At 45.1% G+C, this 12,478-nt stretch overlaps 1 protein-coding gene across 18 annotated transcripts in view; it reads right to left on the bottom strand.

The window, feature by feature from the left end:
* The window catches only part of FER (FER tyrosine kinase), a 443,173-nt gene that overhangs the window by 325,557 nt on the left and 105,138 nt on the right, over positions 1–12,478 (bottom strand). For 17 of the 18 annotated variants that reach the window (XR_012645737.1, XR_012645738.1, XM_074995257.1 and 14 more), the window contains 2 exons: positions 9,997–10,124; positions 5,047–5,311 (listed from right to left, as the gene is read on the bottom strand). Coding sequence is in view for 15 of the 18 variants with exons in the window: in XM_074995257.1 (XP_074851358.1) it covers positions 5,047–5,253 (207 nt within the window). In the remaining 3 variants the exon portion in view is untranslated. Of the gene's footprint in view, positions 1–3,522; positions 3,814–5,046; positions 5,312–9,996; positions 10,125–12,478 lie in introns of those variants that run through there. The other variant, XM_074995261.1, reaches the window with a different exon arrangement.

A 12,478-nucleotide genomic window follows, 5' to 3' on the forward strand; every position in this document is an offset into this window, starting at 1 on the left:
CCAGGAGCCCACTGAGGAATACACAAAGAAACTACAGCATCTGCTCAAGACCCTCCGTAAAAAAAACACAGGAACAAATCTACACAGACACACCCCTTGAACCCAAACAAGGTTTATTCTACCTGCTACCCAAGATCAATAAACCTGGGAATCCTGGATGCCCCATCATCCCAGGCATTGGCACCTTCACCACAGGATTGTCTGGATATGTGGACTTTCTACTTAGACCCTATGCTACCAGCACTTCCAGCTTTCTTCGAGATACCACTGACTTCCTCAGGAAACCACAATCCATTGGTGACCTTCCTGAAAACACCATTTTGGCCATCATGGATGTAGAGGCCCTTTACACCAATATGCCACATGAAGATTGACTCCAAGCTGTTAGGAATATTATGCCTGATGAGACCAAGGCACAAATGGTGGTGGAGCTTTGTGACTTTGTCCTCACCCACAACTATTTCAGATTTGAGGACAATTTATACCTTCAAATCAGTGGCACTGCTACGGGCACCTGCATGGCCCCACAGTATGCCAACATTTTCATGGCTGACCTGAAACATCACTACCTCAGTTCTCGTCCCCTAGCACCCTTCCTCCACCTGCGTTACATTGATGACATCTTCATCATCTGGACCCATGGGAAGGAAGCTCTTGAAGAGTTCCACTGTGGTGATTTCAACAGTTTCCAACCCACCATCAACCCTTAGCCTGGCCCAGCCCACACAAGAGATCCACTTCCTGGACACTACTGAACGTTTAAGCGATAGTCACATAAATATCACCCTATACCAAAAACCCACAGACCACTATGCTTATCTACATGCCTCCAGCTTCCATACAGGGCACATTACACAATCCATTGTATACAGCCAGGCACTAAGGTACAGCCATATTTTCTATGAGCCATCGGACAGACAAACATCTACAAGACCTTTACCAAGCTTTCCTCAAACTACCATACCCACCTAAGGAAGCGAAGAAACAGATTGACAGAGCCAGATGGTTACCCAGAAGTCACCTGCTACAAGACAGGCCTCGCAGGGAAAACAAGAGAACACCATTGGCCATCACATACAGCCCCCAGCTAAGGCCTGTCCAGCGCATCCATCAGTGATCTGAAACCCATCCTGGACAATGATCCTTCACTCTCACAGACCTTGGGAGACAAGCTTGTCCTGGCCTACAGACAGCTTGCCAATCTTAAACAAATTCTCACCAGCAACTATAGAAAACAACACAACCAAGCATTAAACAGAGACTGGGAGTAGCTGGCCCCTGACAAAAGCAGCTTCTCGACTTTGGGTTTTAACACCTCCACGTTAGATTCTGACAATGGGCCACATCCCATCGACTTATCCGACTTGTTTTTCCTCTTTTCATACATACTACCGATAACGGGCCATTTCCACCTTGACTGAATAGACCTTGTCAGCTCTGGCCCTCCCTTTTATTGGGACCCCCCCCTCTTTAAATACACCTCTGAAACCCCACCACTCATGCATATGATGAAGTGGGTCTTTGCCCACAAAAGCTTATGCTCCCAAATATCTGTTAGTCTACAAGGTGCCCCAGGACATCTTGTTGATCTAGTAACAGAATACTGTCATTTTTAGAATTCCTTTTGTTTCCAATATATTGGAAAATTCCTTCTTTCTGTCCTCAACTCTGATGGCCACAGATTCTTCTCCTCCCTTTTTTGCTCTGCTTATCAATTTGCTGTAATTTCTAGCACCCTAATTATATTTAAGACCCTGAAAATACATTATGTGCCCCACAGCAGAGAAGTGGAAGCACAAATTCAGATAATTCAGCTGCTAAATCACAGTACTGGGCTAATTTGGCTGCTCACAGCAGGTGGGCATACCTCACGAGATAGCACCAAACAACAAAGACTCTTCGTTATTTATGAATATTAAGGTACGTAAAGAAAGAGACATGACAACCCTATTTTTTGTTCTATTACTGTTATTATCAATAAGCATATACTACAGGTGGAACCTCTCTAGTTGGCAACATCTGCAATCCAGCATGATTTTAGTTAGCCAGACACCCAATTATCATGGGTGTAGCCAAGTTTCCCATGGTCCCATAAAGACTGTTTATAGCCACCAATACTGGTTCTCAGTGTTCTGTGCTCTTATTTAGCTCTCATTTACCCTTACATTTCTTCTAAAAGCTCAGTAAGCAGTGGGAGCGTTGGTAATGCTGCTAGACAATATTGACCTCCCGTGGTCCAGCAAATTCTCTCGTTCAGCACCAGTCAGGTCCTGAGAGTGCCAAATAGAGAGGTTCAACCTGTATTTAGGATTTTTGCTCCTAAGTTAGTACAGGGCATTTTTTTCCAGTGGAATGCTGCAGAACAGCATTCTGCCTCCTTTTTTTCCTGCTGCCACCACCATTTTTAAAATGGAGCTCTGAGCTGCCTACCTCCGCCTGCTGCCCCTCTGGGATGTCACTGCCAGCCCCAGCCTTGCTCAGGTACGTGGTCAGACTGGGACTGGAACCAGGGGAGGTGGGCGGCTGGGGTTGTCGCAGTGCGGAGCTGAGTCTAGAGCCCTACCAGGGTGGCCCCTGCTGCAGGGCTAGGGCCAGAACCTTCACCACGTCGCAGGACCAGCGCCAGAGCCCTTCCAGAGTCCACAGCACTGAGCCCTTAAGAATCTGCCTCAAGCTTATTTCTCTCCCCAGACCCAGTGGACTAGGGGTGGGTGTGAGGGTTGTGGCTAGAGGGAGGGTACAGAAGCAAGCTGGGGTGGGTGTTTGGGGTCTGGATGGGAGTAAGGGTACAGGAATGGGATGGACTTTGGGTGGGAGGTAAAGCGTTTGGGTGGTGGGGGGTTTCAGGAGCGGGCTGGAGGTGAGAAATCTGGGAGGGATTGAGAGAACAGGAACAGGCTGAGGGTGGGGGTCTGGGCAGGAGCAGGGTGAGGCAGGGAGAGTCTAACCAGGTCCACAGCTTCTCCCTGGTCTACAAGGTTTGTTATCCTATCAAAGAAAGCTATCAGATTAGTTTGGTATGATTTATTCTTTACAAATCCACCTTCTCTTCCAGATGTTTGCAGATGAATTCCTTAACTACTTGCTCCATTATGTTTCCTGGCACAGAAGTTAAACTCATTGGTCTATAATTTCTTGGGTTGCTCTCCCATTCCCCTTTTATAGATGGGCACTGTATTTGCCCTTTTCCAGGCTTCTGGAATCTTCCCTGACTTCCAGGACTTTTCAAAAATGATAGCTAATGGCTCAAATATCTCCTTTATCAGCTCCTTGGGTATTCTAGGATGCATTTCATCAGACTCTGGTGACTTACAGACATCTAACTTCTCTTAAGTAATTTTAACTTGTTTTTTTTTTATTTATGTTCTAAACCAACCCCCCACCCACTAGCATTCACCATATTAGGCATCCTCTCATCACATTTCTTGGTGAAGACCAAAAAAAAAAAAAATCATTAAGTGTCTCTACCATTTCCAAAGTTTCCTGATACAGTTTTCCCTCCTCGCTGAGCAGTGGGCCTACCTTGTCCTTGGTCTTCCTTTTGCTTCCAATATATTTATAGAATGTCTTCTTGTTACCTTTTATGTCGCTAGCTAGATCAAGCTCTTTTTGTGCCTTTGCTTTTCTAATCTTGCCCCTGCAGATCTGTATTCTTTGGTTATATTCATCCTTTGAAATTTGTCCTAGTTTTCACTTTTTATATGACTCCTTTTTGATTTTAAGATCATGTAAGGTCTCCTGGTTAAGCCAAAGAGGACTGTGTTGGTATGTGGTCAACATAGGGTGGGGAGAGTCAGCTGTTTTCATTAGTGCCTATAAAGAAGAGAGGTTAACAGGGCAGAAAAAGAGTGGATGATTCAAGCATAAAGGATAAGAAGACTCTTGGTCACTTATTGAAGTGCAGTTTAGATTAAAAGTAATTAAAATTCGTTATATATATTTACAAATAATTACTATGGTCACAGTTGCCTAGGACAGTGACTGCTGGGGGTGCCTGGTTCTGAAGTGGGGATATATTTGCATTAGCACGTGAGCTGGAATTTTAATTACTTCGAAAACTCATTATCTAAAAACTATTTAATGGCCACTGCGAAATAAATGAATTGTTCCAGTCCAGCATTTTGAGCAGAGAGGCCAATAACTGAGGGAGCCATTAAGAGGGACTGCCCTCTCACTACCAAAGCAGTCCTAATCAGGCAGAAGATTTCTGAGTATGTGAAGTGGGGAAGCTTGCTTTGCCACTGCCATTGTTGTGTTTTATTTCTGTTGGGTAAATATGTGGTTTTTTAATCTTTCATTAAAAAGAAAGCTTTAGAAAAAACATACAAAAATGCTATGATTAACAATATTACAATTATGAGAACAAGTCCAAGAAACTTTGTCTTTCATTAATGCTTTGTTTTTACAACTACACACTGTGGTGTGAATAATAGTCAAAATGTCAGCTCTAGATCTCAGTTTCCTGGCTTTTTCTATTTTTGTCATAGCCTCTAAATTATATGAACAATAGTGTCTATTTAACTCCTTAAAAAATCTTTTAACAACAAGCTATAATATTAAAGATTATGTAGGGACATATAAGAACTAGTGGGTCAACCCAGAGTCTACAGTACCAGAGCTCAAAATTAGGGATTCAATTTTTTTTTTTCAGTCCAAGCAGAGAATTTGCATGACACACATTCAGCCCAGGGACTAGAGCAGACTCTCTTCAAACGTTCTACTAAAAATAATTCTCAAGAAGCTGCATTAATGGACTCCAGTGGGCCATGGTTCAAGCGAAATTACAGCTGGCCTAACAGAGAAGAAATATGGGAGACGTGGAAGAATAAAGTAGATGATGGAACACATGGCTCAGAGTGGCTTAAGGGATCCATCCACAAAGGTATGAACACACACCCACAGGACAATGAAACTACTTTTCAAGTTCATCTTTGAGTTTACTCTGTAACTAAGAAAAGAGGAGTTAACAGCCAAGTACACTTTCTATAAAAAAAAAAACCAAAACAGTGACTCTCCAATTTTAGTCTTTCAATAACGTTCTCTTACCTTGGATACATTGCTAATATAATCCAGCTGGGAAGTACTCTCCTTATCAATTTGATGACAGAGATTCTGTAAAGTGGATGCATATTCTTTGTCACTTTTTACTCGCATAGCCATAAATTTCTTCACAGTTTCCAGTAGACGTAACTCCCAATCTTGCAATTTTAACAAAGCATCATGAGAATATTTTAGGTCACTTCCAAACCCCATCTTTATAAGGCACCGTATATGCTATGAACAAAGAGAGAGGTTCTTCTAGTCACCACATCTGCAAAAAGAAAATTGATGAGAAATTTTGTAGGTTTGTCTTTCAAGATAATGATTGCATATTGAAACTGAAGCAACTATTTTAATTAAACCACTAATCTCTGAACAAAAATAGTCACAATTTTCAACCACAGAACTCAGCTCTGCTTTGCACAGTAACCGCTTAGAAAACAGCTAGCAGAGGGGAAAGGCGGTCCTGGGGAGTTAAAGTACTGACCTAGGACTTGAGTGATCCAAGTTCAATTGTTAGACCACCACAAACTTCCTGTGTGAACTTGAGCAAACTGCTGTCTTTCCATACCTTGTATAAAGTACTATTGCAGAACTATACTCCCCTAGCTCACAGGAATGTTTCTGAAGATAAACATATTAAAATTGTGAAGTTCTTAGATAATACAGTAGACCTCCAACTCACGTGGACTTGACTTACGCATTGCTTACATTTACGTGAGTTGTGTCGAGGGGGGACCCTGCTTCCCCATGCCCTGTTCGCCGCTTACTCCCACGGGACCCACCCGCCAGTAATGTGCTGCCAGCTGTCTTGGGGGCTCCTCAGGAGGCAGCTCCTACTTCGCAGCCGCCCAGGACTGCAGCACCGGGGGGCGGGGGGCAGGTAGAGCAGGCAGCGCTCACAGACGAACGCTAGAGGGAGTTCGCGGCCCTCCTGCTCCACCCCGTGGGTCCAGCTCCCCCTGGAGGCAGGCAGGGGCCAGGTTAAAAGAGGGGTGGGGCCACCTCCTGCCCCAGCCACTGTCCTCTCAGCACCAAGCAGCCAGAGCACCCCTATGGCCCCCCTGGCACCCACCTCCCCACAGAGCCGTTAATGGCTCGGAGCCTGTGGCAGCCGGCAGGAGCAGAGCAGCACCAGCTCTGCACATGGTGAGTGCGTGGGGGGTCGCTCTCAGCGGGAGAGAGGTGGGGACAGCCATGCATATGTGAGAGCCAGGGGGACATGGAGGACACTGGGGCTGCCTCCTCCTTCTGTGCCTCCCAAAGCTGGGGCTAGCCCAGCAGGCTGGACTGGGGCTGAGAGGGGGGTCACGGAGTGCTGTGCCCTGGCCAACTCCCCGCCCCATTGTTGCCAGGCAGTCCCCTGGCCCCAGTGACTCAGTGGGGATGGAACTGGTGGCCCCACCCACACCTCAAGTTGCACAACATTCGAATTATGCCTGGTTCCCCAGGAATGTGCAAGTCGTGCAATTCTCGTGCAAGTCGGGGGGTTACTGTACAGGAAGACTGAATTCCCAAGCTAAATAGGCTGATTTGAGAGAGAAAGAGAGATCAGATACCGATTTATTACCAGACAAAAGTCCCAGATTATCCTGCCCAACTCCTAGTAACCAGAGAGCCTCTTTCTTCACATTACACCACTCCTGATCGCCCACAAAATTTCTAGTAATAGTTAACTGGCAGATATGAACACTTCGGGAAGTTTGCAGAAGACTAACACAACCATATTTAAAACCCGAAACACTATGCAAAAAGACTGTGATGGCTCAAATTCAAGTGCTCAGAAGTTCAGAGATGCCAGAAGGCAGGCAACCTGGACAACCTTAATTCAGCCCCTTTTTAAATATGCATTATGACACAACCTTAGATCCAGGGCAGCCAAAGTCTTCCCAAAAGTGAGGAGTTCACACATTCCGGGTGCCCTGAAAGCCCAACACCAAACTGCCTCTGCCCACCAAGGCCTTGGCCCTCCCCTTCACCCTAATGGCCCTCCTCTTCTCTGCAAGGCCCTGCTCCACCCCTTTTCCTCATGTCCGCCCCCATCCTACCTCCTTCCCAGAGACCCCACACCAGGCCAAAATAGAAACCAAAGGGACGCCAGGAAGCCCATCCCCCTCCCTCCCTCCTCCCCAGGGAGAGAGATGTGAAAGCAGCTCCCTGAGTGACAGTAACCCCAGGCCCATGCCCAGGCTCCCCACACCTGCCTGTGTGGGTCTTACACCAACTTAACTCTAGTTGAGGGAAGGGCCTGGGAGCTGCAACCCAGCTATGGTAAGAGTCATTCAGGCAGCTGCGTGGAGGCATGGTGCAGATCCTTGACCTGCCCTGGGCAAGAGAGTCCCTGGAGCAGGGATACAGGCCAGGGACTGCTCTTACTCTCTCCCTCCCCAGCATACTTCAGGCAGGTGGAAGACCCACACATCTCATACAACTCCTAGGGATCCCCGGCCAAGGTCCACCCAAAGTTGGCATAATGACCAAAGTCAGAATAATCTCTGGCTTGTACACTGAGGAAGTGTGCACAGAGGATCAGGTTGCTGCCCTGCAGACATCCTGAATAGGGACTTGAGCTAGGGAAGTGGTTGAAGAGGTCTGAGATCTCATAGAGTGAACATTCAGATTAGATGGAAGACAGACTCCACAAGGTTTTAACAGGCTTGGATGCATGAAGTAACTCAAGATGATATTCTCTGGCAGAAATGGGAAGCCTCTCTTGTTTTCTCAGCTAAGTCAATCTACAGAACCAGTCAGGGCCTTTGAATATAAAATACCAGGGCCCAGCTATCATGCAAGGAGCATAGACATTGTTTTTCCCTATCTGCATGCGGCTTAGGATAGAACACTGGTCAAAAATTCCTTGGCTGCAGTGGAATTTAAATACCACACTCAGTAGTAGTTTAATCTTTGAAGAAGATAATATAAAGAAGTTTTGGCATGAGGACTCTGATCTCCAAAGCCCTCTTGACCAAAGCAATGGTCATTAAAAATCAACTTTCTGGGCAAACTACAACAGCGAATAAATTGCTAGTGGCTTGAGGAGTGGTCCTGTCAGCTGTGACAGGACAGAGTTTAGGTTCCAAAGAGGGAACACGTTCTTCACCTGAGGAAACATCCTCTTTAGGCCTTTGAGAAAATGAACTACCATTTCATTTGGGGGGGGGAGGGGAGGAAAACTGTTGTCAAACTTAGGGCAGAAGGCTCAAATCACTGCCAGGTGGAGCCTGACTGTATAAAGGGACAGACTTGGCTGCTTTCAATGGCCGAAAATACCCCAAAATAAGTTTCAATGAGGACTGTTAAACTCAAACTCTGCATTGGGAAGACCAGCTGAAGAACCGCTCCCACTTTCAAAGGTAAGTGGCCCTGGTTTTTGGCAGTGCGTCATATGGGCCTGCAATGCCCTGTCACCAGGAATATCCCTGGCCAGCTGGGCTTCACAAAATCTCACTGCCTGTTGCTCCCTACATTCCCTGCCCCCAGCATCTCCTGGCCCCATGTGCTGCCCCTGGATGATTTAAAACACCCAGGGGGCCTTGCCACCACCACCACTAGCAGCACAGCAGGCTTACAAGCAGCTTCCAGCTGCTTGCTCCCTACGGCTGCCCGCATGTGTGTCCCTATGGTCCAGTGTACCTGTGTGTACACACCCTTCTGTCCCATCGCATCAGCCTCTCCATTTCTACTGTCATCTGCCACCTCTCCCCAGCTCCGACCGAATTCTGTCTGCTGCTGCCAGCCTCCGGTCTGTCCCCTCTCTCTCACCTGCTTCTGTCCTTCCCAAGCTCCCTCCCATACCCTGCTCCTCCTCAGCTGCTCTTTTCTCCATCACCTTTCCAGCCACCCCATCAATCCTCCCTGCCCACCCCCAACACAATCTCTGCCAGTTCCTGGAGCTGTCCTTTCTCATACACCCACATACTCATTCCTACCTATCCCCCTCTCCCTAGATCTTCCCCATTCCACTGCACCCTGCCCTTCTTTCACCTCATGCTCCTAGCCTCCCCTTCCTTCTACTCTTGCTCCCTGGCCCCCAGTTCCTGTTCTTTCCCCTCTGAATTCCTACCCGTCAACTCGGTCAGCACATAGGAACTTTGGGGTTTGGGAGGAATGACCACACCCCATATAGATACAATCTACACCGAAGTTAGTCTTTTCTAAACCCACTCCATTTCTGAAATATCCTTTCAGATACGATGACCAGCACTGCACCAAATATTCCAGATGAGGCCACATTACTGATTTATAAAAAAGCATACAATAGTATCTATGTTAATTATTCTCCATTCCATTCCTTATGCATATAAAATAGCTTGCCAGCTTTTCACTGTAGCTGTTCATTGAACTGTACATGACAATCATAGAATCATAGAAGAGTAGGACTGGAAGGGACCTCGAGAGGCCATCGAGTCCAGCCCCCTGCCCTCATGGCAGGACCAAGCACTTTCTAGACCATCCCTGCAAGCTATCTATCTAACCTCTTCTTAAATATCTATAACAATATCCTAGTCCTTATAGGAACACATACAAATGATAGCATTTTGACCCTACTTTCCACAATAACCACATATTCAAAATGTTATACATATATTAAATAGCAAAAAAATCAAATGGTAAATAAACATTTGTCCACCTTTTGACTGTGGCCCGTCTTCCTTAGCCTTCCTAGTCTCATTTTTCATCTAAAAACAGTAAGCTCCTCTGTGCATAGACCATGTCACCTTATATATTTATGCAGTGCCTATCACAAAAGGATGACAATCTTGTTTGGAATACTGTTTGGGGCCCTCTAGGAGCCACTGTAATATGGACATTCTAAAAACAAAATAAGAAATTCCTACTGTTTGGTAGGCAGACAAAGAATTCCTTTTTTTTTTTTTTTATTGTCCCATAAATTGGAACAGAAAAGGAAACTATGACATGACAAAGATTTACTACCAGAGGTAAAAGTTCACATACCTTTTTAAGTGTTGTTCTACAGAGGTATCGTTTATCCTTTGGTCCAGTGTTCAAATCTTCTAACTGTTCATTTTTTCAACCCCTCATCCTTTTTTTTTTTTTAATCTCCTCTCAATTTCCGAAGAACTCTGTTTAAAAAGAGACATTTTTCATCTATTTTCCTGCATGCTTTAATGCTTTACAGTCACTTAAACTTCAGTCAGATCCTTATCACTTTCAGATTATCAGCTTAAGGTAGAACATAAAAGGCTCTGAGGAAACAGAAGAAGCAAAGATTTTTCCAATGACCAGAAACCACATTCTGACATCAGTCTCCACAGAGAACTCCAAGCGAAGTAAATAGTTTTGCTTAAATGAATATAAAGGGTCCAAGACCCTTCAATTTTTACATTCTACATACTTTATTTACTTACACATGCAGAAAGGGTTTTTCCCCCCATAAGAACATAACCAAAATTTACATGTTTGGATTACAGTAGACAGGTGGACTGGGGGATGCTGCTAAATACAGGGATGAAAAGTGGAGCCCAATGTAAAAATTTTTCTCACCCCTGACTTATATACAGCATGAGGGCACCACTCCAAGATTTGCTAGAGCTCCCCTACAGATCTCCAGACAGAGATGTGAGAAACCAGAATGGTAAGATATTTCAAATGACAGAGTAAGTATGTCCTCATAAAAGTCTGTTTAAACAAGGTTTAAACATCAGAGCTCTTATTTCACACAATCTCCTGGACCAGATGATTACCACCAAAAAGGCTCAATGACAGATGGAGCCATGCACAAGCCGCTGAAAATCAGAACCTATTAATTTTGTTAACACCAGGTTCAATGGGGATCAGCATTCATCATTTCTTAAACTAGGTTCCAAGGAACACTAGCGTTCCATAAACAGGTGTGCTGCGAGCGTTTGGAAAAATACACTGAGTACACATTTTCTGTTATTAAACCCAGATACAATGTTACTTCTTCGTTGCTATGACACCTGATTAAATTACTTCGCTTTGTTTTTTCTGTGTATGTGCCTGTTTGGTTTTTTTCGGTCGGACGACAGTTTTTTGAGGAAAATTTTCATAAGTATTCTACCTGAAAATATTATTGTTTGGTGTTCCCTGGTCTCAAAAAGTCTAGGAAACACTGCTCTATATGAGGACATTTGTTTTTGAAGGGTTCAAACTGGTTAAGTGACATGGGAATGGAGAAAAGTGATCAACTGGAGGCTGGAAAGCTGAAACAGCTGTTAGGTAAACCCAAATGGAATTAAAAGCAAGGACCTATTGTTTCATATATAACAAACAGTCCTGCATGTGTTGCATCAGAGCTTGGAGCAGGAAAACTCCCTTCTGTTGGGACTAGAAGGAGAGTCTCTTCCACTTCACCAAGTATGTATACCTAAAGGAGAGGTTTTCTATTATTGAAGATGATCCTTTGAACAGATCTCCTTCTGAAGTGTTAAACCCACACCATGCAGACACAAAAGCCTCTAAGTTGGGATGGGAAGACACAGCAATGTGGGACTAAGGGCAGTGTCAACAGATACCTGAGTGAGAGATTAAGCAGAGTAGAAAACAAACATCAGTGAGGCCACAGTGGAACTGAGTATCACTTGAGCATCAGCCTGTTTGATTGGTAATAGAACTCTGAGTAGGAACAAAACTGAAGGACATACACATACAAGCTCACTTGTCCAGAGTAACTGGAAAGCATCCCAGAGGTATTCTGGACTGCGACCAGTTCAAACAAAACTGATTACCCTTCCTGTTGATTGCTGATGCAAACTGATCTATGTGGGGAATAAACTAAACCTAGACCAGGGACCAATACTGCAGCCCACGCTCATGTGAGTAGTCCCACAGAAGCCAATGGGGTTGCAGAATAGGGCCCACAATGGGTAAGCAACAATAAAAAATGACCATTGTAAGTAATTGATGGGATGATGTCAAAGAATACACTCCTATAGTCACACTATTGTTAAGGCTGGGAATTTGTCATTTCTTTGTGGGGCTCCAGTGCATTCTGCAGTGGCTGGTAGACCTGGCTGAGGACAACTCCGGCAGTCCCTGGGACTGCTGCACTAGCTACTGTGGGGCAGTCTTGGGTCACCACACCCCACCCTGCAGCACCAGGAGTTTGGGTAGGGGAGAAGGCTACAGGAGGAAGAATCACAGAACTTTTTGCTGGTCTGCAACAGGCTATTAGTGATCAGTAATCCTGGATCTGGGAGTGGAATGTGGGTGGCAGTAATTAGGAGTAAGATAACAAACTGGTTTAATCACTCTGAAAAGCAACGTGGGTGGGACTCCAAAGGGCAACTAAGCACTGGATTTCCACATTTATACAAAACTAAGATCCTCAAGACCTCTGGTCTGTTTCTGCTTAGCTCTCTAGGTACCTGATCTTTTTAAGCATCTAAGTTTTCAACAGTAAAGTTCCCTAGGTGGCTACATTTCTCTGCTCAAGGCCGTGCCCACAGCTACATCA

This window comes from Carettochelys insculpta, chromosome 5 (assembly GCF_033958435.1).
Source record: "Carettochelys insculpta isolate YL-2023 chromosome 5, ASM3395843v1, whole genome shotgun sequence".
Taxonomy (NCBI): domain Eukaryota; kingdom Metazoa; phylum Chordata; order Testudines; family Carettochelyidae; genus Carettochelys; species Carettochelys insculpta.